At 43.4% G+C, this 27,969-nt stretch overlaps 2 protein-coding genes across 5 annotated transcripts in view; both read right to left on the bottom strand.

Moving 5' to 3' along the window:
- LOC109885719 (transcriptional regulator ATRX-like) overlaps positions 1-7,322 on the bottom strand; it is a 58,508-nt gene extending 51,186 nt beyond the window's left edge. For 2 of the 4 annotated variants that reach the window (XM_031789475.1, XM_031789478.1), the window contains exons 1-4: positions 7,143-7,322; positions 1,957-2,081; positions 1,594-1,741; positions 368-477 (exon numbers count right to left, since the gene is read on the bottom strand). In XM_031789475.1, coding sequence (XP_031645335.1) covers positions 368-477; positions 1,594-1,741; positions 1,957-2,076 — 378 coding nt within the window. In that variant the 5' untranslated portion in view covers positions 2,077-2,081; positions 7,143-7,322. Of the gene's footprint in view, positions 1-367; positions 478-1,593; positions 1,742-1,956; positions 2,082-7,138 lie in introns of all 4 variants that reach the window. The other 2 variants (XM_031789476.1, XM_031789477.1) reach the window with 2 other exon arrangements.
- A 13,702-nt stretch (positions 7,323-21,024) lies between these two features.
- Positions 21,025-27,890, bottom strand: LOC109885355 (transforming growth factor beta activator LRRC32-like). The gene is made up of 2 exons (XM_020477209.2): positions 27,666-27,890; positions 21,025-27,197 (listed from the first exon to the last, which is right to left on the bottom strand). The coding sequence occupies exons 1-2, from the start codon at positions 27,777-27,779 to the stop codon at positions 25,290-25,292; spliced, it is 2,022 nt and encodes a 673-aa protein (XP_020332798.1). The 5' UTR covers positions 27,780-27,890; the 3' UTR covers positions 21,025-25,289.
- Between the last annotated feature and the right edge of the window lie 79 nt (positions 27,891-27,969).

Genomic DNA, 27,969 nt, shown 5'->3' with positions numbered 1-27,969 from the left:
TGATATTGGCATTTGGAATATCTCGCAAAAACAAATTCAAATGAATCATATATCTATGGCCCTACCCTAAAGGAGCATGGTGGAGCTCAGACAGAGAGAGAGAGACAGGCAGACAGACAGACAGAGAAGGAGAGAGAGAGAGACAGGCAGAGAGAGAGCGACAGGCAGACAGAGAGAGAGACAGGCAGACAGACAGAGACAATCATCCCACAATCACAGACGAGAGAGGAAAGGGTATGTGAGAAAGACAGACAGATGGAGACAGAATTTGATAAAGACAGACAGATAGATGGAAAGATGTAGAGCCCGATAGGAGACAAATAGACAGGTGGAAGATAGACAGAGAGGGTGTTGCAGGTGTATCTACCTTGCAGAGGAGCACATGGAGCATCGGGTGCTCAAACACTGAGTGGCGCTGGAAGTGGTTGACCTGCTGTCCACAGGCGGTGCAGTCTATCCTCTCCTGCAAAGTGGTATCTGGATATAAACAGAGGAAGGCCGAGAGACAAACATGTTTAGTTTACATCCCATATCAACCCCAAACTGAATGATTTCATTAAACTGGCAGCGGGTCTGGATATAAGGCTGTAGGAAGACACATTCCTGGTCAAAACCTTTTATTTAACGATGGGAGGATTCAAACTGTATCTGACTATTCCCTTTATAGTGCACTACTATAGACCAGAGCCCTATGGCACCCTATTCCCTATATAGTGCACTACTTTAGACCAGAGCCCTATTCCCTATATAGAGCACTACTTTAGACCAGAGCCCTATGGCACCCAATTCCCTATATAGTGCACTACTTTAGACCAGAGACCTATGGCACCCTATTCCCTATATAGTGCACTACTTTAGACCAGAGCCCTATGGAACCCTATTCCCTATATAGTGCACTACTTTAGACCAGAGCCCTATTCCCTATATAGAGCACTACTTTAGACCAGAGCCCTATGGCACCCAATTCCCTATATAGTGCACTACTTTAGACCAGAGCCCTATGGAACCCTATTCCCTATATAGTGCACTACTTTAGACCAGGGCTCATAACTCTCAACAAGTGCTCTTTCACCACCAAATAAACCTTGAATATGAACTCAAAACCTTTTTAAAAACATATGAACAACAGTATTATCGACCTTGAACATCACCTCAGAATAGACCAACAACAGTATTATCTACCTTGAACATCACCTCAGAATAGACCAACAACAACAACAGTATTATCTACCTTGAACATCACCTCAGAATAGACCAACAACAACAGTATTATCTACCTTGAACATCAACTCAGAATAGACCAACAACAACAGTATTATCTACCTTGAACATCAACTCAGAATAGACCAACAACAACAGTATTATCTACCTTGAACATCACCTCAGAATAGACCAACAACAACAGTATTATCTACCTTGAACATCAACTCAGAATAGACCAACAACAACAGTATTATCTACCTTGAACATCAACTCAGAATAGACCAGCAACAACAGTATTATCCACAAAGTGTAGAAATGCACCTTCTGGCTCCACAATGATATGAAGAGGCATTAAAACACGTGCTGGCCCCAGGTCGTGGTAGACCTTACCATCTGAGGGGTTGTCAGAGGCGCCATCTTCCTGTCCACTCTCGTCCGAGGTGTCAGACTCATTCCCTCCGGTGTGCTTGGCTGTAACAGCAGGCTTCCTCTTGGTGTGAGAAGAGGAGGGTCTCTCAGTCTCTTCTGAGCTCCCAGGCTGAGGAGTAAACATCAGTCTAATGAAAAACCTCAGAATAGACCCTGAGTGATCGTCCTGTTATCTGCTACAGAAGCTACAGTCCAGCTGTGTCCCAAATGGCACCCTATCTAGTGCACTACGTTAAACCAGCTCTGGTAAGACATTCATCAAGTTCACAGGTGGATACATCTGAAAAAGTGAGCAGGTAAATAGACAATCTGATGTTGACCTACCTCCTCCTCCTCCTCCTCCTCATCATCCTCCTCCTCCTCCTCCATCTGGTCTGTAATCGGAAGTTGACCTACTTCCTGTTCCATCATTTGGTCTGTAGATTCAGCTGAGGTTCTACTCATTTAACCTGCCAACAACAAGAAATCCCACTATTAGGTGGGAAATTAGACAATTTAAAAGGACGGGGGAGATGAAGAGCGGACTAAATTACCAGGTTAGAGGCTCTTTCCTTTTTGTAAGTAAAAGCAAAACAGCCTGATCTGAATCAAGATCTAGGGCTTTGTCCCAAATGACACCCTGTTCCCTATGGCCCTGGTCAAATGTAGTGCACTATTTAGGGAATAGGGTGCGAATTCAGATGCAACACTAGATATAATGTTGGCTGTTAGAAACTAAGTTCACTAACATCAAGGCTAGAATCTAAATTATAACTACTGTTAACTGTATTCAGCAGAGCAGCACCAACGGAGCAGCCCAGCAGCACCAACGGAGCAGCCCAGCAGCACCAACGGAGCAGCCCAGCAGCACTAACGGAGCAGCCCAGCAGCACTAACGGAGCAGCCCAGCAGCACCAACGGAGCAGCCCAGCAGCACTAATGGAGCAGCACCAACGGAGCAGCCCAGCAGCACTAACGGAGCAGCACAAACGGAGCAGCCCAGCAGCACTAATGGAGCAGCCCAGCAGCACCAATGGAGCAGCCCAGCAGCACTAACGGAGCAGCCCAGCAGCACTAATGGAGCAGCCCAGCAGCACTAACGGAGCAGCACTAATGGAGCAGCACCAACGGAGCAGCCCAGCAGCACTAATGGAGCAGCCCAGCAGCACCAATGGAGCAGCCCAGCAGCACTAACGGAGCAGCACTAACGGAGCAGCCCAGCAGCACCAATGGAGCAGCCCAGCAGCACTAATGGAGCAGCCCAGCAGCACTAATGGAGCAGCACCAATGGAGCAGCCCAGCAGCACCAATGGAGCAGCCCGGCAGCACCAATGGAGCAGCCCAGCAGCACCAATGGAGCAGCCCAGCAGCACCAATGGAGCAGCCCGGCAGCACCAATGGAGCAGCCCAGCAGCACCAATGGAGCAGCCCAGCAGCACCAATGGAGCAGCCCGGCAGCACTAATGGAGCAGCCCAGCAGCACCAATGGAGCAGCCCAGCAGCACCAATGGAGCAGCCCAGCAGCACTAATGGAGCAGCCCAGCAGCACCAATGGAGCAGCCCAGCAGCACCAATGGAGCAGCCCAGCAGCACTAATGGAGCAGCCCAGCAGCACCAATGGAGCAGCCCAGCAGCACCAATGGAGCAGCCCAGCAGCACTAATGGAGCAGCCCAGCAGCACTAATGGGAGTTTGAGTGGAACTTTGGCTCTATTACACGGGACCTAAATAAGCCAGATTAGCTAGGCCTACTGTTTCAACAAAAATCGGGCTTCCGTCATTGTTTCTATAGTGTGAACATGTGAAATTAGCAACCATGGGCAGTAACTAGATAGTTCAAATCAGATGTTATTTGTCAAATGCTTCATAAACAACAGGTGTAGACTAACAGTGAAATGCTTCATCAACAATAGGTGTAGACTAACAGTGAAATGCTTCATCAACAACAGGTGTAGACTAACAGTGAAATGCTTCATAAACAACAGGTGTAGACTAACAGTGAAATGCTTCATAAACAACAGGTGTAGACTAACAGTGAAATGCTTCATAAACAACAGGTGTAGACTAACAGTGACATGCTTCATCAACAATAGGTGTAGACTAACAGTGAAATGCTTCATCAACAATAGGTGTAGACTAACAGTGACATACTTCATCAACAATAGGTGTAGACTAACAGTGACATGCTTCATCAACAATAGGTGTAGACTAACAGTGAAATGCTTCATCAACAACAGGTGTAGACTAACAGTGAAATGCTTCATCAACAATAGGTGTAGACTAACAATGAAATGCTTCATCAACAACAGGTGTAGACTAACAGTGAAATGCTTCATAAACAACAGGTGTAGACTAACAGTGAAATGCTTCATAAACAACAGGTGTAGACTAACAGTGAAATGCTTCATCAACAATAGGTGTAGACTAACAGTGAAATGCTTCATCAACAACAGGTGTAGACTAACAGTGAAATGCTTCATAAACAACAGGTGTAGACTAACAGTGAAATGCTTCATAAACAATAGGTGTAGACTAACAGTGAAATGCTTCATCAACAATAGGTGTAGACTAACAGTGAAATGCTTCATCAACAATAGGTGTAGACTAACAGTGAAATGCTTCATCAACAATAGGTGTAGTCTAACAGTGACATGCTTCATCAACAACAGGTGTAGACTAACAGTGAAATGCTTCATCAACAACAGGTGTAGACTAACGTGAAATGCTCCATAAACAACAGGTGTAGACTAACAGTGAAATGCTTCATAAACAATAGGTGTAGACTAACAGTGAAATGCTTCATCAACAATAGGTGTAGACTAACAGTGAAATGCTTCATCAACAACAGGTGTAGACTAACAGTGAAATGCTCCATAAACAACAGGTGTAGACTAACAGTGAAATGCTCCATAAACAACAGGTGTAGCCTAACAGTGAAATGCTTCATCAACAACAGGTGTAGACTAACAGTGAAATGCTTCATCAACAACAGGTGTAGACGAACAGTGAAATGCTTCATCAACAACAGGTGTAGACTAACAGTGAAATGCTTCATCAACAACAGGTGTAGACTAACAGTGAAATGCTCCATAAACAACAGGTGTAGACGAACAGTGAAATGCTTCATAAACAACAGGTGTAGACTAACAGTGAAATGCTTCATCAACAACAGGTGTAGACTAACAGTGAAATGCTTCATCAACAACAGGTGTAGACTAACAGTGACATGCTTCATCAACAATAGGTGTAGACTAACAGTGAAATGCTTCATCAACAACAGGTATATACACAGAGTACCAGTACTGAGTCAATGAGTAACCTGACTATATACACAGAGTACCAGTACTGAGTCAATGAGTAACCTGACTATATACGCAGAGTACCAGTACTGAGTCAATGAGTAACCTGACTATATACGCAGAGTACCAGTACTGAGTCAATGAGTAAACTGACTATATACACAGAGTACCAGTACTGAGTCAATGAGTAACCTGACTATATACACAGAGTACCAGTACTGAGTCAATGAGTAACCTGACTATATACACAGAGTACCAGTACTGAGTCAATGTGCAGGAGTACGAGGTAATAACATGGCTATATTCAAGGCGGCAGGTACCCTAGTGATCACAGCCGGTTGTGATACAGCCTGGAATCGAACATGGATCTGTAGTGACGCCTCTAGCGCTGCGATGCAGTGCCTTATATGCTGACCATGCAACTCAAATAGTGCAAAATATATTTACACATTCTTGTTATTCAATCATTGCACCCACACTACTCGTGCGCGTCATTTGAGTGTCTGCGTAGTTGGGCGCTAAAATTGAACTTCTTTCCATTTCTAATGATTGACATGCTGCAAATCCCGCCTCTCCCATCTCCTCATTGGTTTTTAGGAGCATTGAAAAATGAACTGAGGTCCACAGTCCAATTGGTGGTGGTAAAGCACCTTCAAGTTGGTTGCCAACTGCCATATAAAGGTCAAAGAAGAAGAAGCCTGATGGAGGAGAGATGACTAGAAACAAACTTTGTTTACCCTTTTATGGGAGGATTCATTTGTCGGAGTAGAGGACCTTGTGTAAAATAACAACCCAATGTTTATATCCCAGGACAAATTAGCTAGCTAGCTACATTTCCATAAATGTTTAATGCTTTTCGACCTGTCCCCAAATTAATATAGTTGATTCAGAGTTAATTTTGATATTTCAACCTGTGTGGGTGGAAAACCTCAACATGCGGACATTGTCTCAAGGGGATGATGTCTCATGCGGAAGCGCATGTTAGACCGCTGCACCACTCAGGATCCCAAAACATAAGAATAAAGTGACTGATGAACAGTAGCTATTTGAGCTAAAAATGCAGTTACAACAGCTCGCTGTAAAGAGAAAAGGCCCGTGTGTGAGCGACCTAAAGGTTTAAGTCCAACATTATTTATGGACGTTTTTCATCTCCATCGTGCGTTTCTGTTGAGCATCGGGTTCCTGTCTGGTGCGAATGAACTAACATGGACCTTGTCTGCTACAATTAATGCTTTCTGACATGAACAGAGTACAAAAATCAGGCAAACCGGAAGAACAACATACTACAAAAACCGGGCATCTTCCCATCAAAGGCGAACTAACTAACTAACCGGAGTGTCTGTGCACTAAGTCAACCCGACTCTTATCAAAACAACCTTTTATTTGTCACATGGGCCGAATTACAACATGCTGACTTACAAACCCTTAACCAACAATGACGTTTTAAGAAAATATGAGTTAAGAAAATATCTACTAAATATCTACTAAATAAATCACCTAAAAAAAGCGAAACAACAAGAACCAGGCGATATACAAGGTGTACCGGTATCGAGTCCATGTGGGGGGTGCAGGTTAGTCGAGGTAAACAAACATTCATTATCTGATTTCACCTTTATTTAACCAGGTTGGCCAGTTGAGAACAAATTCTCATTTACAACTGGGACCTGGTCAAGATAAAGCAAAGCAGTGAGACACACATGGAATAAACATAGTCAATAACACAATAGAAAAGTGTGATCAAACTGTATATATAAAAATCCAACATCTCTGCAGTATGTCCACATTTCAGACATCAGATTCCCGGACAACCCTGCAATACCGTTTCAATGGTCCAGAGCATTCAGAGACATGCAACGAAATGCATCAGTTTATCCCCCCTCGCCAGATATGTCAGATCCCACATTAGTTAGCATGCTAGGTAGCTAGCTTATACATTCCGAGCCAAAACACAGGTGGAAATCGACCAAAACCCGCTGACATGTTTTGTTTTACAACCTTTTACATTTTCAACAAAAAAATACTAACTTAGTAATAGTGGTTGAGTTAGCTAGCTAGGTTATAAATCATCCGTTATAACAGCAGTAGCCGTTTTCGTAGTGTAGCTAGCTACGTTGGTACCGTGGGAAACCGAGCCGGTTCCGCTGCATAACACCGGTACATCGCTAACGAGCCCAGAGCATCAATGCAAAGATGCTAACGTTAGGCACTGCTTTGAGGAAAAGACAATACCTACTGTACTCTTTTGTCATTTATTGAATGACTGAGACACGTGTAGTTCTTGGCACGTCGTCCCGGAGATGTAAAACAGATAATTCTCAGTCATTTGTATTTTAGAAAAATTTTAAAATATTGAATAGTGGAGACAAAGCAAAGGCGCCATTTTACCGGATGGTTTGAGACGCACTAAAATGGCGCATCTAGCCCAAATCCTATCTGTTGGTTGTTGAGTGAGGAAATTATGACTTTCTGATTGGCCAAATAAATGTGAGCGTTTCCATAGGCTTAGTGTGAATCGTATTCTCTCAATCTACTGGCGATTTTTTTTGTGTCCCACCTCGTAGCGCTGGTTTTATTTTAGATTAATTCACACGTTCCACAATGGAAATGCCACATGGAAATGACACTGTTTTCTCTGATAATCTGAGCCTCCCATAGAGGCAGGCTGCATTCTGGTCTGCCTTGAATTCTAAACTCTATTGCTTAGTAAACTCTATTGTGCTAGACTCTAAACTTTAGTCTATTGCGCTGCCAAACATATTCCCCACTCAGAGCCTGTCCTGTCCCCTCAGGTAGGCCTACGTATTCCTCACTCAGAGCCTGTCCTGTCCCCTCAGGTAGGTCAACATATTCCCCACTCAGCCTGTCCTGTCCCCTCAGCTAGGCCTACGTATTCCTCACTCAGAGCCTGCCCTGTCCCCTCAGGTAGGCCAAACATATTCCTCACTCAGAGCCTGTCCTGTCTCCTCAGGTAGGCTAAACATATTCCTCACTCAGAGCCTGTCCTGTCTCCTCAGGTAGGCTAAACATATTCCTCACTCAGAGCCTGTCCTGTTCCCTCAGGTAGGCCAAACATATTCCTCACTCAGAGCCTGTCCTGTCCCCTCAGGTAGGCCAAACATATTCCCCACTCAGAGCCTGTCCTGTCCCCTCAGGTAGGCCAAACATATTCCCCACTCAGAGCCTGTCCTGTCCCCTCAGGTAGGCCAAACATATTCCTCACTCAGAGCCTGTCCTGTCCCCTCAGGTAGGTCTACGTATTCCCCACTCAGAGCCTGTCCTGTCCCCTCAGGTAGGTCTACGTATTCCTCACTCAGAGCCTGTCCTGTCCCCTCAGGTAGGCCTACAAAAAGTATGTTATAAAACCAGGACACTATTGAGAGGGATGCTTGGAAAGCCTAAAAACCTACTCTAGACTAGCAACCAACCACACTGAGCTCAATGTCCATTCAAAATAAAATTGCATTGAATTTGCAGAGAGACTGAACTATTTTTATTGCAGATTTGAGATTCTGGCTGGCCTCCAGAGTCGTGCAGAGGTCTAAGGCACTGCATCGCAGAGCTGGAGGCGTCACTACAAACCCGGGTTCAATCACAGGCTGTCGCAGCCGGCCGCAAATGGGAGATCCATGAAACACAAATGGCCCAGCGTCGTCCTGGTTATGGGAGGGTTTGGCCGGTTGGGATGTCCTTGTCCCATCGCTCTCTAGCGACTCCTTGTGGCGGACCGGGCGCATGCACGCAAACTTCAGTAGCCAGCTTTGCGGTGTTTGGTGCAGCTGGTTTCCGGGTTAAGCGAGCAGTGTGTCAAGAAGCAGTGCGGCTTGGCGGGGTCGTGTTTTCGGAGGACGCATAGTTCTCGACCTTCGACCTCTCCCGGGTTGGTATGGGAGTTGCAGCGATGGGACTGTAACTTCCAATTGCATATCACGAAATTGGGGAGAAAAAAGGGTAAAATGTACAAAAATAAATAAATAAATAAACAAGGAGGGAGGGAAATAACAAATGTATAAAAATGAGTCTGGACTTCAGTACGGAGTTGTGTAAACTGTTATCACAAGGTGAAGCTGATTTGGTTATATAGGAAGCAGGTGTTGGCAGGGTATTAAAACGAATATCAGTCAACAAAGTCATTGGCCCAGATAACATCAACAACCATGTTCTGAGAAATCCTGTCGGTGTGTTCAGTGAGCTGTCGCTCACTGAGGGAGAACACTGTACCAGCTCAGTGGGAATCACCCATCGTATTCCCAGTGCCCAATCAGAGCCGCCCTCAGTTATTACAGCCCTGTTGCATTAACACCTGGCATAATGAATAGTTTGTGTGCCTAATTCTCTCCCACATGTTGGCCAGTTGAGTTATTATTTTCTTCTCTCTCACTGTGAGCCATCATTACAGAGGAGTGTGCTGTGGTGAACATTTATCTTGAATAAACCTGTCTGAAGATATCTTGGACTTGTTCTTGCCGGCACCTATATCTCTACTAGTGTTCTATCCACTGGCACCTATATCTCTACTAGTGTTCTATCCACTGGCACCTATATATCTACTAGTGTTCTATCCACTGGCACCTATATCTCTACTAGTGTTCTATCCACTGGCACCTATATCTCTACTAGTGTTCTATCCACTGGCACCTATATCTCTACTAGTGGCACCTATATCTCTACTAGTGGCACCTATATCTCTACTAGTGTTCTATCCACAGGCACCTGTATCTCTACTAGTGGCACCTATATCTCTACTAGTGTTCTATCCACAGGCACCTATATATCTACTAGTGTTCTATCCACTGGCACCTATATCTCTACTCGTGTTCTATCCACTGGCACCTATATCTCTACTAGTGTTCTATCCACTGGCACCTATATCTCTACTAGTGTTCTATCCACTGGCACCTATATCTCTACTCGTGTTCTATCCACTGGCACCTATATCTCTACTCGTGTTCTATCCACTGGCACCTATATCTCTACTAGTGTTCTATCCACTGGCACCTATATCTCTACTCGTGTTCTATCCACTGGCACCTATATCTCTACTAGTGTTCTATCCACTGGCACCTATATCTCTACTAGTGTTCTATCCACAGGCACCTATATCTCTACTAGTGTTCTATCCACTGGCACCTATATCTCTACTAGTGTTCTATCCACTGGCACCTATATCTCTACTAGTGTTCTATCCACTGGCACCTATATCTCTACTAGTGTTCTATCCACTGGCACCTATATCTCTACTAGTGTTCTATCCACAGGCACCTGTATCTCTACTAGTGGCACCTATATCTCTACTAGTGTTCTATCCACTGGCACCTATATCTCTACTAGTGTTCTATCCACAGGCACCTGTATCTCTACTAGTGGCACCTATATCTCTACTAGTGTTCTATCCACTGGCACCTATATCTCTACTAGTGTTCTATCCACTGGCACCTATATCTCTACTAGTGTTCTATCCACTGGCACCTATATCTCTACTAGTGTTCTATCCACTGGCACCTATATCTCTACTAGTGTTCTATCCACAGGCACCTATATCTCTACTAGTGTTCTATCCACTGGCACCTATATCTCTACTAGTGTTCTATCCACTGGCACCTATATCTCTACTAGTGTTCTATCCACTGGCACCTATATCTCTACTAGTGTTCTATCCACTGGCACCTATATCTCTACTAGTGTTCTAGCCACAGGCACCTATATCTCTACTAGTGTTCTATCCACTGGCACCTATATCTCTACTAGTGTTCTATCCACAGGCACCTGTATCTCTACTAGTGTTCTATCCACTGGCACCTATATCTCTACTAGTGTTCTATCCACTGGCACCTATATCTCTACTAGTGTTCTATCCACAGGCACCTATATCTCTACTAGTGTTCTATCCACAGGCACCTATATATCTACTAGTGTTCTATCCACTGGAACCTATATCTCTACTAGTGTTCTATCCACAGGCACCTATATCTCTACTAGTGTTCTATCCACTGGCACCTATATCTCTACTAGTGTTCTATCCACTGGCACCTATATCTCTACTAGTGTTCTATCCACTGGCACCTATATCTCTACTAGTGTTCTATCCACTGGCACCTATATCTCTACTAGTGTTCTATCCACTGGCACCTATATCTCTACTAGTGTTCTATCCACAGGCACCTGTATCTCTACTAGTGTTCTATCCACTGGCACCTATATCTCTACTAGTGTTCTATCCACTGGCACCTATATCTCTACTAGTGTTCTATCCACTGGCACCTATATCTCTACTAGTGTTCTATCCACAGGCACCTATATCTCTACTCGTGTTCTATCCACTGGCACCTATATCTCTACTAGTGTTCTATCCACTGGCACCTATATCTCTACTAGTGTTCTATCCACTGGCACCTATATCTCTACTAGTGTTCTATCCACTGGCACCTATATCTCTACTAGTGTTCTATCCACAGGCACCTATATCTCTACTCGTGTTCTATCCACAGGCACCTATATATCTACTAGTGTTCTATCCACTGGCACCTATATCTCTACTCGTGTTCTATCCACTGGCACCTATATATCTACTAGTGTTCTATCCACAGGCACCTATATCTCTACTAGTGTTCTATCCACAGGCACCTATATATCTACTAGTGTTCTATCCACCGGCACCTATATATCTACTAGTGTTCTATCCACTGGAACCTATATCTCTACTAGTGTTCTATCCACTGGCACCTATATATCTACTAGTGTTCTATCCACAGGCACCTATATCTCTACTAGTGTTCTATCCACAGGCACCTGTATCTCTACTAGTGGCACCTATATCTCTACTAGTGTTCTATCCACTGGCACCTATATATCTACTAGTGTTCTATCCACAGGCACCTGTATCTCTACTAGTGGCACCTATATCTCTACTAGTGTTCTATCCACTGGCACCTATATATCTACTAGTGTTCTATCCACAGGCACCTATATCTCTACTAGTGTTCTATCCACTGGCACCTATATCTCTACTAGTGTTCTATCCACAGGCACCTATATATCTACTAGTGTTCTATCCACAGGCACCTATATCTCTACTAGTGTTCTATCCACAGGCACCTATATATCTACTAGTGTTCTATCCACAGGCACCTATATCTCTACTAGTGTTCTATCCACTGGCACCTATATCTCTACTAGTGTTCTATCCACTGGCACCTATATCTCTACTAGTGTTCTATCCACAGGCACCTGTATCTCTACTAGTGGCACCTATATATCTACTAGTGTTCTATCCACAGGCACCTATATCTCTACTAGTGTTCTATCCACTGGCACCTATATCTCTACTAGTGTTCTATCCACTGGCACCTATATCTCTACTAGTGTTCTATCCACTGGCACCTATATCTCTACTAGTGTTCTACTTCTTACCTGGGAATATTGAAGTCTCATGTTAAAAGGAACCACCAGCTTTCATATGTTCTCATGTTCTGAGCAAGGAACTTAAACGTTAGCTTTCTTACATGGCACATATTGCACTTTTACTTTCTTCTCCAACACTTTGTTTTTGCATTATTTAAACCAAATGGAACATGTTTTATGATTTATTTGAGGCTAAATTGATTTTTATTGATGTATTATATTAACTTAAAATAAGTGTTCATTCAGTATTGTTGTAATTGTCATTAGTACAAATAAATCTTTTTAAAAATTGTCCGATTAATCGCTATCGTCTTTTTTTGGTCCTCCAATAATCGGTATCGGTATCGGCGTTGAAAAATCATAATCGGTCGACCTCTATAATATACGGCCTTTCACTGTTGACTGTCTTATCATACTGTAATATACAACCTTTCACTGTTGACTGTCTTATCATACTGTAATATACAACCTGACTGTCTTATCATACTATAATAAACAACCTGATTGTCTTATCATACTGTAATATACAACCTGACTGTCTTATCATACTGTAATATACAACCTGACTGTCTTATCATACTGTAATAAACAACCTGACTGTCTTATCATACTGTAATATACAACCTGACTGTCTTATCATACTGTAATATACAACCTGACTGTCTTATCATACTGTAATATACAACCTGACTGTCTTATCATACTGTAATATACAACCTGACTGTCTTATCATACTGTAATATACAACCTGACTGTCTTATCGTACTGTAATATACAACCTGACCGTCTTATCATACTGTAATATACAACCTTGTTCTGCTGACTGTCTTATCGTACTGTAATATACAACCTTGTTCTGCTGACTGTCTTATTATACTGTAGTATACAACCTGACTATCTTATCATACTGTAATATACAACCTGACTGTCTTATCATACTGCAATATACAACCTTTCACTGTTGACTGTCTTATCATACTGTAATATACAACCTTTCACTGTTGACTGTCTTATCATACTGTAATATACAACATTTCACTGTTGACTGTCTTATCATACTGTAATATACAACCTTTCACTGTTGACTGTCTTATCATACTGTAATATACAACCTGACTGTCTTATCATACTGTAATATACAACCTTGTACTGCTGACTAACTTATCATACTGCAATATACAACCTTTCAATGTTGACTGTCTTATCATACTGTAATATACAACCTTTCACTGTTGACTGTCTTATCATACTGTAATATACAACCTTTCACTGCTCTGTCTTATCATACTGTAATATACAACTTTGTACTGCTGACTGTCTTATCATACTGTAATATACAACCTGACTGTCTTATCATACTGCAATATACAACCTGACTGTCTTATCATACTGCAATATACAACCTTTCACTGTTGACTGTCTTATCATACTGTAATATACAACCTGACTGTCTTATCATACTGTAATATACAACCTGACTGTCTTATCGTACTGTAATATACAACCTTGTACTGCTGACTATCTTATCGTACTGTAATATACAACCTTGTTCTGCTGACTGTCTTATCGTACTGTAATATACAACCTGACTGTCTTATCATACTGTAATATACAACCTTGTACTGCTGACTGTCTTATTATACTGTAATATACAACCTGACTGTCTTATCATACTGTAATATACAACCTTGTACTGCTGACTAACTTATCATACTGCAATATACAACCTTTCACTGTTGACTGTCTTATCATACTGTAATATACAACCTTTCACTGTTGACTGTCTTATCATACTGTAATATACAACCTGACTGTCTTACCATACTGTAATATACAACCTGACTGTCTTATCATACTGTAATATACAACATTTAACTGTTGACTGTCTTATCATACTGTAATATACAACCTTTCACTGTTGACTGTCTTATCATACTGTAATATACAACCTGACTGTCTTATCATACTGTAATATACAACTTGACTGTCTTATCATACTGTAATATACAACCTTGCTCTGCTCTGTCTTATCATACTGTAGTATACAACCTGACTGTCTTATCATACTGTAATCTACAACCTGACTGTCTTATCATACTGTAATATACAACTTGACTGTCTTATCATACTGTAATATACAACCTTGCTCTGCTCTGTCCCCCCTATAGGAAGAAGAAGCGAGGGAAGGCCAGGAAGAAGGACAGTGACTCAGACAGTGACGCTCTAGAGGTGATAAAGGAGTGGAACGCCAGCTCCCGAGGGGGAGACCCCTCCAGCCGCAACTGGGCGGAGCCACAGGAGGAAGGTATAGAAATACAATTATATAGAGCCTGTAGATTGTTACCTGACTAGAAATGTACAGTTATAATGTTACGGTGTTACAGTAGCTCTCGATTCGTCTCTCCCGAGCCCGTACGGGAGTTGTAGCGATGAGACCAGACAGTAACTACTAACAATTGGATACCACAAAATTTGGAAGAAAAAATAAAAGGGGAATAACATTCCGATTTCACGCTTAACTCGCTTAATCAGGGCCATTACTGTACATACTACTACAGTACTACAGATCGTACTACTACTACAGCAGTACTACAGTACTACAGCAGATCGTACTACTACAGTACTACAGCAGTACTACAGTACTACAGCAGATCGTACTACTACAGTACTACAGCAGTACTACAGTACTACAGCAGATCGTACTACTACAGTACTACAGCAGATCATTGTCCCCGCTCTGCCGTGAAACACCTGATTCAGATCGTACTACTACAGGACTACAGCAGATCGTACTACTACAGTACTACAGCAGTACTACAGTACTACAGCAGATCGTACTACTACAGTACTACAGCAGATCGTACTACTACAGTACTACAGCAGATCATTGTCCCCGCTCTGCCGTGAAACACCTGATTCAGATCGTACTACTACAGTACTACAGCAGATCGTACTACTACAGTACTACAGCAGATCGTACTACTACAGTACTACAGCAGATCGTACTACTACAGTACTACAGCAGATCGTACTACTACAGTACTACAGCAGATCGTACTACTACAGTACTACAGCAGATCGTTGTCCCCGCTCTGCCGTGAAACACCTGATTCAGATCATCATAGTGCCGAAGACCAGTTGATTACTTTCACTTTTCCCAAAAGAATGCTTTCCGGATGAAGACAGGAGGCTCCTCCTCTGACAGGATGATGTCTCTAGTGGATGTCCTCCTCTGACAGGATGATGTCCTTCACTGACAGGATGATGTCCTCCTCTGACAGGATGATGTCTCTAGTGGATGTCCTCCTCTGACAGGATGATGTCCTCCTCTGACAGGATGATGTCCTTTCCTGACAGGATTTTTATTTTTATTTTTTTATTTCACCTTTATTTAACCAGGTAGGCTAGTTGAGAACACCTTTATTTAACCAGGTAGGCTAGTTGAGAACAAGTTCTCATTTGCAACTGCGACCTGGCCAAGATAAAGCATAGCAGTGTGAGCAGACAACAAAGAGTTACACATGGAGTAAACAATTAACAAGTCAATAACACAGTAGAAAACAGAGGGGGGGTCTATATACAATGTGTGCAAAAGGCATGAGGAGGTAGGCAAATAATTACAATTTTGCAGATTAACACTGGAGTGATAAATGATCAGATGGTCATGTACAGGCAGAGATATTGGTGTGCAAAAGAGCAGAAAAGTAAATAAATAAAAACAGTATGGGGATGAGGTAGGTGAAAAGGGTGGGCTATTTACCAATAGACTATGTACAGCTGCAGCGATCGGTTAGCTGCTCAGATAGCTGATGTTTGAAGTTGGTGAGGGAGATAAAAGTCTCCAACTTCAGCGATTTTTGCAATTCGTTCCAGTCACAGGCAGCAGAGTACTGGAACGAAAGGCGGCCAAATGAGGTGTTGGCTTTAGGGGTGATCAGTGAGATACACCTGCTGGAGCGCGTGCTACGGATGGGTGTTGCCATCGTGACCAGTGAGCTGAGATAAGGCGGAGCTTTACCTAGCATGGACTTGTAGATGACCTGGAGCCAGTGGGTCTGGCGACGAATATGTAGCGAGGGCCAGCCGACTAGAGCATACAAGTCGCAGTGGTGGGTGGTATAAGGTGCTTTAGTGACAAAACGGATGGCACTGTGATAGACTGCATCCAGTTTGCTGAGTAGAGTGTTGGAAGCCATTTTGTAGATGACATCGCCGAAGTCGAGGATCGGTAGGATAGTCAGTTTTACTAGGGTAAGCTTGGCGGCGTGAGTGAAGGAGGCTTTGTTGCGGAATAGAAAGCCGACTCTTGATTTGATTTTCGATTGGAGATGTTTGATATGAGTCTGGAAGGAGAGTTTGCAGTCTAGCCAGACACCTAGGTACTTATAGACGTCCACATATTCTAGGTCGGAACCATCCAGGGTGGTGATGCTAGTCGGGCATGCAGGTGCAGGCAGCGACCGGTTGAAAAGCATGCATTTGGTTTTACTAGCGTTTAAGAGCAGTTGGAGGCCACGGAAGGAGTGTTGTATGGCATTGAAGCTTGTTTGGAGGTTAGATAGCACAGTGTCCAAAGACGGGCCGAAAGTATATAGAATGGTGTCGTCTGCGTTGAGGTGGATCAGGGAATCGCCCGCAGCAAGAGCAACATCATTGATATACACAGAGAAAAGAGTCGGCCCGAGAATTGAACCCAATGGCACCCCCATAGAGACTGCCAGAGGACCGGACAGCATGCCCTCCGATTTGACACACTGAACTCTGTCTGCAAAGTAATTGGTGAACCAGGCAAGGCAGTCATCCGAAAAACCGAGGCTACTGAGTCTGCCGATAAGAATATGGTGATTGACAGTCGAAAGCCTTGGCAAGGTCGATGAAGACGGCTGCACAGTACTGTCTTTTATCGATGGCGGTTATGATATCGTTTAGTACCTTGAGTGTGGCTGAGGTGCACCCGTGACCGGCTCGGAAACCAGATTGCACAGCGGAGAAGGTACGGTGGGATTCGAGATGGTCAGGATGATGTCCTCCTCTGACAGGATGATGTCTCTAGTGGATGTCCTCCCCTGACAGGATGATGTCTCTAGTGGATGTCCTCCTCTGACAGGATGATGTTCTCCTCTGACAGGATGATGTCTCTAGTGGATGTCCTTCCCTGACAGGATGATGTCCTCCTCTGACAGGATGATGTCCTCCTCTGACAGGATGATGTCCTCCCCTGACAGGATGATGTCCTCCTCTAACAGGATGATGTCCTCCTCTGACAGGATGATGTCCTTCCCTGACAGGATGATGTCCTTCCCTGACAGGATGATGTCCTTCCCTGACAGGATGATGTCCTCCTCTGACAGGATGATGTCCTCCTCTGACAGGATGATGTCCTCCTCTGACAGGATGATGTCTTATTGTTGTAACAACTTTCATCCATGGAGAGAATCATCCATGGAGAGTTTTATCCATGGAGAGTGGAAGATGGCTGGGAGCAGAAATGTTATTTTTCTAAACTATTTTAATATGAATAATCTGACAATATGAAATCGACCTTGAATGCTGTTGTGCTGAGTACGGGTGGCGTCCAGCATACATTAAATGTTTGGTTTCCATATGTGTCGATAGTTGAAGTGTAATATAGTATTCAGGTTGTCCTGTGTGGTACGCATCATCAACGTAGGATTCTTCCTCTCTGTGTGTGTGTGTGTGTGTGTGTGTGTGCTCTGTCATCACAGAGTATTTCTGTGTGTTTGTTGATACCTTTCAGGTTTTCCTTCCTCCCACTCTCCTTTCGTTTATTTATTCTTCCTTTCTATTTCAGAAAGGTTTCTGTTTTCCCAGGACTATAGCAGGAACAAACAGAGGATAAATATACCTGGCTCGGAGGGCAGATTTTCCAGACCGGTTGACATAATATCTAATCTAATGACACAATAATTGTGATGATCCAACATGTGACGTGTCTAAATCATGTTTAATGGTTATTTTGAAGGCCACAGCCCATTTGTATTGTATTTCAAATATATATTCTATAAAAGAGCTTATTTTTCTACACTAATAACAAACGTGTCAATAATAAGATGTGTAATTTATATCTTGTTGTAACAGTATAACTTTAGACCGTCCCCTCGCCCATACCCGGGCGCGAACCAGGGACCCTCTGCACACATCAACAACAGTCACCCACGAAGCATCGTTACCCATCGCTCCACAAAAGCCGCGGCCCTTGCAGAGCAAGGGGAACCACTACTTCAAGGTCTCAGAGCAAGTGACGTCACCGATTGAAACGCTATTTAGTGCACACCACCGCTAACTAAGCTAGCCATTTCACATCCGTTACATTGTTCTATCTAGGTGTAGTCACTCACCTCTCTCTCTGTCATTGTAAAGTGTGTCCGACTCGGGTTGTGTTCTGTAGAGAACAACATTGTCGAAAGTTCAGATAGAAATTATGATAATCATATCATCTCTATTATTAGGCCTACCAACTCTATTCTCTGTATATATCAATGATGTCGCTCTTGCTGCTGGTGATTCTCTGATCCACCTCTACGCAGACGACACCATTATGTATACTTCTGGCCCTTCTTTGGACACTGTGTTAACTAACCTCCAGACGAGCTTCAATGCCATACAACTCTCCTTCCGTGGCCTCCAACTGCTCTTAAACGCAAGTAAAACTAAATGCATGCTCTTTAACCGATCGCTGCCCGCACCTGCCCGCCCGTCCAGCATCACTACTCTGGACGGTTCTGATCTAGGTATTTGAAGTTGTCCACATATTCTATGTGTCTGGTTAGACTGTAAACTCTCCTTCCAGACTCACATTAAGCATCTCCAATCCAAAATTAAATCTAGAATCGGCTTCTTATTTCACAAAAAAGCATCCTTCACTCGTGCTGCCAAACATACCCTCGTAAAACTGACCATCCTACTGATCCTTGACTTCGGCAATGTCATTTACAAAATAGCCTCCAATACTCTACTTAGCAAATTGGATGCAGTTTATCACAGTGCCATCCGTTTTGTCACCAAAGCCCCATATACTACCCACCACTGCAACCTGTACGCTCTCGTTGACTGGCCCTCGTTTCATATTCATCGCCAAACCCACTGGCTCCAGGTCATCTATAAGTCTTTGCTAGGTAAAGCCCTGCCTTAACTCAACTCACTGGTCACCATAGCAGCACCCACCTGTAGCACGTGCTCCAGCAGGTATATCTCACTGGTCACCCCCAAAGCCAATTCCTCCTTCGGTCATCTTTCCTTCCAGTTCTCTGCTGCCAACAACTGGAATGAACTGCAAAAATCACTGAAGCTGGAGACTCACATCTCCCTCACTAGCTTTAAGCACCAGCTGTCAGAGCAACTCACAGATCACTGCACCTGTACACAGCCCATCTGTAATTAGCCCATCCAACTACCTCATCCCCATACTGTCATCACGCACTGGTTTTGGAAACACACCACTGTTGGGAAAAATCTTTTCTTTATGCAGATTTTATCATATTCCCATGAAAATGTGTCGGCATGGAAACCAAGCTACAGAGATCAGTGGGAAGCCACACAGGACTCAGCGGCAGCTGCATTATGGTGACTGATCAGACTCTCACACAGTGGCGATTTTAGCTTATAAATCTTGGTGGTGCACAATCCCCTCCAAAAATGTGGGATGCGTGCCAACAAAGCCACTGCACTAAATAATACATTAATTACACTATAACTTTAACAAACGGTGCCCACTAACTGTTAGGGCCAACATAAAGCTGTCCCAACAGCAGAGATTTCTTTTCAGCGCCATGGAGTGAATCCTTACCACTGCTACACCCATGAGCCTCAGCGGAGCCTTGTCTGGCAGTAAAACAGTTCCTTCAGCCTCATTTACTGCCTTTAAAAAAACAGCTGATATGGCTGACTTGCTTAATAAATAAATGTGGTTTCTACTGACAATTGAGATGTATGAACTATGCCATAAGGAGATGACGAGCAGATGAGGCAATCCATAATTTCAATTAAGACATTAATGAGCACGCTAGGATGGACGTAGTCAATATAACTGTTTGTTCAGCACTTCTGAAATGTACAGCGACTGAATTAAGAACATGGGCCATTATTACAGTCTTCTCCCTGTACACCAAGTTAGAACTGTAGGATAAATAAAGGGTGCATATAAGCAGACAATAAATACTCTTACAATATTTGATGATTACATTTATCTAAAACTGGCTAAAGGCAGATTGCCATGTCTCATTTTCAAATTAATTGAAAATAATGCTTTTTTTAAAGTATCTCTCTTTTTCAAACAAGTGCCGGCTACAATTTCAATTTCATCCCCCTGAAAAGATAGAACAAATATGTTTGAAAAGGGTATTTGTTCTTAAATGATATTGTAAATTGGAATGGTAGAGTTATGTCCTTCATGGAGTTATCAGAATTGTACGGGAAGGTCTGCTCAATCCAAGAGTACAACCAATTGATTACAGCATTACCCCAAAATGGAGGAGGCAGCTGGCAGTGGGAGGAAGTAGGAAACTGGTCTGTCTGCCCAATATAAAGGATCAAAACTGGCGGAAGGAACAAAAACAGCATAAATAGGAAAGTTTATCAGCTTCATTTGAGGACCAGGATGTTGACAACTGTGCCATACAGATTGCATAATAGTTGGGAAGAGATTTTTGATGTACCGATTCCATGATATATAAATCAATGCAAGATTCAAGACTTCGTGCTTTTCAGCTAAAAATATTTTATAGAATTCTTCCCACCAACAAAATGTTGAATATTTGGGGCATAAAATCATCGAAGCTCTGCTGATTTTGTTGTGAGGATACAGAATCATTTATTTTGGTATTGCCCTCAGGTAGCCTGTTTCTGGTCTCCGGTTCAGGAAGGGCTGAAAATGACCCTAGAAACTTGGACACCCTCTCCACTGAATAGCAGGCTAGTGCAAAGCTTGAAGTTTGACACTCATTCCTTCCAAACAACTCATTGTTGGATTTGCGATTTCCAACTTGTTGTGTAATGTTTATGTCCAATGTCTAATGAGCACCGTTACGTTTTATCTATAATTTCTCTTCATATGACAAGGATTGAAGAGGATTTGCCAGAAGATTGTCTACATGATTGATGATGAGGACTGCAAGCTAAAATTTTGAAAGTATGATGTTGACATGATCAGTCCAATCAAAGGTACGGTAGATATAATGTGATTTGACATAATTTTATCTGTGGCCAATGACATTGAGTCTTCTTGGATGGGCCCTTCTAATGTAAATCTATGGCAGCACCCAAGGGGCTTGAATTTTCAAACTCTCCGTGTAGATTTTGCGGCGACGTAGTGTCCCCATGAGTGACAGAACACTGAGCCAATCACAACGCAACTAGAGAACATTACCAAACCCTACGCTCCATATTTTCCTCTGGTAACCCCACCTCTACAGGGATCACTGAGCTGGAACATCTGCGTTTAGGAGCTGCCTCTAGAAAACAAGAAGATGTTCATATGTTAAGTGATTATATGTTATTAAGTCTTGTCCCCCTTTTCTACATTGTTTGCAAACTGATATGTGACACGTATTAATGCCAAAATAACAAAATAGGCAACAACAACACAAACAAACAAAAAGAAAGAAATATATATATACACTGCTCAAAAAAATAAAGGGAACACTAAAATAATGAATGTGCTGACAACAAAATCACCCAAAAATTATCAATGGAAATCAAATTTATCAACCCATGGAGGTCTGGATTTGGAGTCACACTCAAAATTAAAGTGGAAAACCACACAACAGGCTGATCCAACTTTGATGTAATGTCCTTAAAACAAGTCAAAATGAGGCTCAGTAGTGTGTGTGGCCTCCACGTGCCTGTATGACCTCCCTACAACGCCTGGGCATGCTCCTGATGAGGTGGCGGATGGTCTCCTGAGGGATCTCCTCCCAGACCTGGACTAAAGCATCCACCAACTCCTGGACAGTCTGTGGTGCAACATAGCGTTGGTGGATGGAGCGAGACATGATGTCCCAGATGTGCTCAATTGGATTCAGGTCTGGGGAACGGGCGGGCCAGTCCATAGTATCAATGCCTTCCTCTTGCAGGAACTGCTGACACACTCCAGCCACATGAGGTCTAGCATTGTCTTTCATTAGGAGGAACCCAGGCCAACCGCACCAGCATATGGTCTCACAAGGGGTCTGAGGATCTCATCTCGGTACCTAATGGCAGTCAGGCTACCTCTGGCGAGCACATGGAGGGCTGTGCGGCCCCCCCAAAGAAATGCCACCCCACACCATGACTGACCCACCGCCAAACCAGTCATGGTGGAGGATGTTGCAGGCAGCAGAACGTTCTCCACAGCGTCTCCAGACTCTGTCACGTCTATCACGTGCTCAGTGTGAACCTGCTTTCATCTGTGAAGAGCACAGGGCGCCAGTGGCGAATTTGACAATCTTGGTGTTCTCTGGCAAATGCCAAACGTCCTGCACGGTGTTGGGCTGTAAGCACAACCCCCACCTGTGGACGTCGGGCCCTCATACCACCCTCATGGAGTCTGTTTCTGACCGTTTGAGCAGACACATGCACATTTGTGGCCTGCTGGAGGTCATTTTGCAGGGCTCTGGCAGTGCTCCTCCTGCTCCTCCTTGCACAAAGGCGGACGTAGCGGTCCTGCTGCTGGGTTGTTGCCCTCCTACGGCCTCCTCCACATCTCCTGATGTACTGGCCTGTCTCCTGGTAGCGCCTCCATGCTCTGGACACTACGCTGACAGACACAGCAAACCTTCTTGCCACAGCTCACATTGATGTGCCATCTTGGATGAGCTGCACTACCTGAGCCACTTGTGTGGGTTGTAGACTCCGTCTCATGCTACCACTAGAGTGAAAGCACAGCCAGCACTCAAAAGTGACCTAAACATCAGCCAGGAAGCATAGAAACAGAGAAGTGGTCTGTGGTCACCACCTGCAGAACCACTCCTTTATTGGTGGTGTCTTGCTAATTGCCTATAATTTCCACCTGTTGTCTATTCCATTTGCACAACAGCATGTGAAGTTTATTGTCAATCAGTGTTGCTTCCTAAGTGGACAGTTTGATTTCACAGAAGTGTGATTGACGTGGAGTTACATTGTGTTGTTTAAGTGTTCCCTTTCTTTTGTTGAGCAGTGTATATTTTTGTTAGCTAAACAGCTCTGTCTCACCTGCCCTGAAGGATGGGTCGCTACTCAACTCAACCAAAGATGTTATGAGAACTGAACCAGAGGTGGTTGGTTAAAGGGGCAGTGCACCAAATTCAGAGAATGCTTTTTGAAAAAGTATACACATTCCTCTGTGTATTTATGGGGTTTTGCTCCTTCCTCAGCTTCTATATTGCATGTTATGATGGTTGCTGCATGTGCAGCATTTACTACCAGCAGCTCCTGCTTGAAAACATCCACATTTTCCAGAACTCACCAGTCCTTGAGCATATCAATGGACGTTTTTGTGACATACTCGGGGCTTCATTACTAAAAACCAACAGACAGGAGAGGAGAAATGCACCGTGAAAAGGTACCAGCATGTGCAACTTCAGCTTCTCATCTTCAACATGGGAAACATATGTTAACATGGCCAAGTAGATGATAAACTCCTCTCTCTCTCGCTCAGCCTGGAGACAAGCTCATTACTATCAGAGTGACATGACTTGATGTGTGGTTGATTGACTGACATTAAGGAAGTATGGTGTCTATGGATCAGAATGTATCCCTAGGCTATCAGTGGACACATGTTAGCGTGGCATATTTAGCCACAACAACCTCTGAGATGTGGGCATTAGTCTCGTGCATTGATGTTATAACCTGGAGTAAACCTAATAGTCTAATGCATTGATGTTATCACCTGGAGTAAACCTAATAGTCTAATGCATTGATGTTATCACCTGGAGTAAACCTAATAGTCTAATGCATTGATGTTATCACCTGGAGTAAACCTAATAGCTGAATAGCTGCAGATAACTGCCAACAACAACAAACCAGCTGTGTTCGAATACTCATACAAACGCACTAACCATACTATTTGTGACGTCATTTGAGTATGTAGTATGTAGTATGTAGTATATAGTATGTTTATTGGTCATGGTATACAAGCAGTGGACATTATTTCCGTGCTTTTTGGTCCCATAATGTAATCCTTCAGAAAATGGGAGTGTAAAGTATGCAGCCGATGTCGTAGGAGAGCGGAAGAGCAATTTAATAAAGTCATGACTTGTCAAAGAAGTTACGTTCCATGTTATTTTGGCAATTTGTCTGTTCTAAATGTAACAATCTGACAACACTCTGGTCCACCAGAACGAACACACCCAGTGTGCCAGAGCGCAGAATAACTGATAAACGTCGGCGAGAAAAAAGCATAATTAAATTGTTGCCAGTAGCACAGTTACAGTCATCAACACTCTGGATAACATGAAAACAGCTCTGCTAGGGTGAGTAAAATGGTCAGAGTGAGGTGCTCTCATTTGTTTCTGGAAGTAGCTAGCCAACGTTAACCAGCAAGCCTACTCCTCGGCAAGAGCGTCCAGTGTCCCCTCTGAATTTACACCTAGAGCACACTCTCAGGTTGTCCTCTCCCTCTCCGGTAGTCCCCTCCCTCTCCCGGTAGTCCACTCCCTCTCCGGTAGTCCCCTCCCTCTCCGGTAGTCCCCTCCCTCTTCAGTAGGTCGAACTAGTAATATGTCACAGGAGCAAGAGTATACTAAAATGAACTAATAGTATGTAATATATACATTAAGTATGTAGTATTCAGTATACTAAAATTAACAAATAGTATGTAATATATACATTGAGTATGTAGTTTACAGTATACTAAAATTAACAAATAGTATGTAATATATACATTAAGTATGTAGTATTCAGTATACTAAAATTAACAAATAGTATGTAATATATACATTAAGTATGTAGTATACAGTATGTTAGTATGGGTATTCGAACACAGCTCTTGGTTTTACATGCACAATCATTACACAATTAATGACCCCGTGTTGCAACAAACCTTCTTCACAAATACAACTAATGTTATCAATACTGTCGACACAAACAACATTATTATTATTATTTGCCCAAGGTTTGGTTCTGTTATCTTTGGGCTAAGTTCCAATGAACAGTGCAGTGAATGGTTACGCAGAAGGCCAGTCAACAGAGTACCATTGACACTGAGGCACACAGCATGGTCAAGGTCCGGAATATTCACTTTCTCTCTGTTTAGGGTTTTTAGCCATTTGGTGTCACAGCAGTTGAAAGAGTTGCCACTGACATACAACACATCAAGATATAGAGACAAACGATCAACCACAGATTCATTCATAGACGTTAGCCCGTTATTTCTCAGGTCAAGCTCCGTCAAAGGAGAACAGCTGATGATGCCCGGGAGGACGTCTACGTTGTTGTTGGACATGTTGAGTCGTCTCAATGCTTTCAGACAAGGCAGAGACAAGGCAGAGGTTGTCATGCTGTTCCCACTGATACTCAGAGACTGGAGACTACTCTGCAACCCTTCTAGAGCGCCAATATCAAAGATTAGATCTACATTACTGGCCAGGTTGAGAGAAACCAAAGGGGTTCCTTCAAATGTGTTCTGATGGAGTGTTTTGATCCCGTTGTCTTGGAGATCTAGACTTCTCAGAGTTTTGATATTCCAGAAGGAAACACAAGGGGACATACTATTAAGACTAACTCTCGTTGTCTCAGATGGTCCCAGTTGGTCCTTTGGATCACAAGGCCTCACAGAGTTCTCCTTCAGGTTTAATGTCTCTATGTTTGGTAGGGCTTCCAGGAAGAAGGTGGAGAGTTGTCGAAGACCGTTGTTCTGCAGGTCGAAGTAGCGTAGAGACGGAAAGGTCAAGGAAGGTTGGTGGTAGCCTCCAACATGGCCTCCCTTCGTTGTGTTAAAGCTGATGTCCTGTAGACAGTTCTTGCTGAGGTTCAGCGTCACCAAAGAGGTCAGATGGCTCAGAGTCTCCACAGGTAGAGACCTGAAGTGGTTACTACTGAGGTCCATGTAAACTAACGGCATCAGTTTCCAGTTAGAGTATATGTTGTTGTTGTCTACAGCATCATTTACCTCATCTTCACTTGTTAGTTCTCTGTACAGAGAGTCTGCCTCTGATATTAAGGTGTCTGTCTCTAAGGTCCCCACCATGTTGCTCTGTAGGTGGAGGTATCTCAACCGGTTGGTCTTGGGGACCATGGGGAAATAGAGGAGGTTGTTGAAGCTCAGATCTAAGATCTCCAGCTCGTATGGGTGACCGTCCTCACGGGTGACAAAGAACTCTATGGAATTCCTGCTAAGATTCAAGAGTTTCACCTGATGGAGTTTAAAATCACAGATGTAGACTAGATTATTTCTGGCTAAATTTAAGATCTTGAGTTTCTTCAACGGTTCAAACGTTCCCTCCTCTATTGCCGCGATCAGATTGTTCTCGATGCGAATGCTTCTCACGCTCAGGCTCTCTGCAAACAGCTTGGGCCTGAGTCGCGTCAAACCGTTGCCCGTGAGATCTAGGCTTTCTAGAATTGATTTGTCACGAAGGTAAAGTCCCGCCGTGTCATCATCCAGACCGTTCAGAGAGATATCCAACCTCCTCAGTCTGTGGAGAGACCCAAGAGCTCGGCTGGTACTGTCCACATTGTGGCTCAATGCATTCCTGGCCAAGTTCAGCTCTTGAAGCTGGGCCACATCTCTGAAAGCCCCTTCAGATATGATCTCTAGCTGGTTGTAGCTGAGGTCCAGTCTCAGTAGGGATGGAACAGTCAGACTCTGGCTGTTTATATGTCTTATAATGTTGTTGGACAGATCCAGCTCCCTCAGCCTCACGTCCAGCCCCTCAGGAACAGATGATAGGTTCCTGAACCTCCAGGAAGTCGTCTCCTTGAAACGAGAAAGATGAGAGAAACTACAAAGCTTTCAACACCGCCGATAAAGTGTTTTGATGTATAAAAATGAAGCAGAAATGTACTATCCATCGTCAAAATAACAATGTCTGTTTGACACGCTATTTCAGCAAACCAAAAGCCTTCCAGTGACCACAACCTGTCACTCAACAGTTGAATTCCACAGATGTAATATCAGCCTAAGACGCCATGACAGTACAGTGTTACTTAGCTCTGTGTTCACGTGTCAGAGGTGAGACCAACTGGGTTTAAACACTGGTCTCCCGCCTGCTACAAGAACATGTTATTCCTCTGAGTTAAACCCTTCACATTTACTCAGAGAGCGAACACAAGTGTTCAGGTCTCAGCAAGGTTACTCATCAGGTGAGATGGTTAATTGAATCAGCTCCATTAAATCAACATTACTTCTCTGACTTTTATATTGAAAGGATTTTCACCAGCCTACCTGTTTGTCATCAGGTATCCTTCCAGTCACAGTGTTGAACTGTGTGAGACTGTGAGACAGAGAGCAGTACAGCAGTAGCACTAAGCTGAATGTTGTAGCTGTAGGTCTGATCATTCTCCTGTCTCTGTCCTAACGACACTGAGCTACATCAGTCCTCAAACACCCCTCTCAGCCATTTATAGCTGACGGTCATAAAAAAAAAGAGAGGAGACGAAAAAGGCTGTGGACACCAGATACGCTTTGTGGACCTTCTGTTAACTCAACGAACTCATTACTCATGACACGTTGTTAAACCACAGAGATA

Source organism: Oncorhynchus kisutch, linkage group LG15, assembly GCF_002021735.2.
Source record: "Oncorhynchus kisutch isolate 150728-3 linkage group LG15, Okis_V2, whole genome shotgun sequence".
NCBI lineage: Eukaryota > Metazoa > Chordata > Actinopteri > Salmoniformes > Salmonidae > Oncorhynchus > Oncorhynchus kisutch.
The sequence above is the reverse complement of the archived record's forward strand: the minus strand, read 5'-3'. Positions and strand labels throughout refer to the sequence as shown.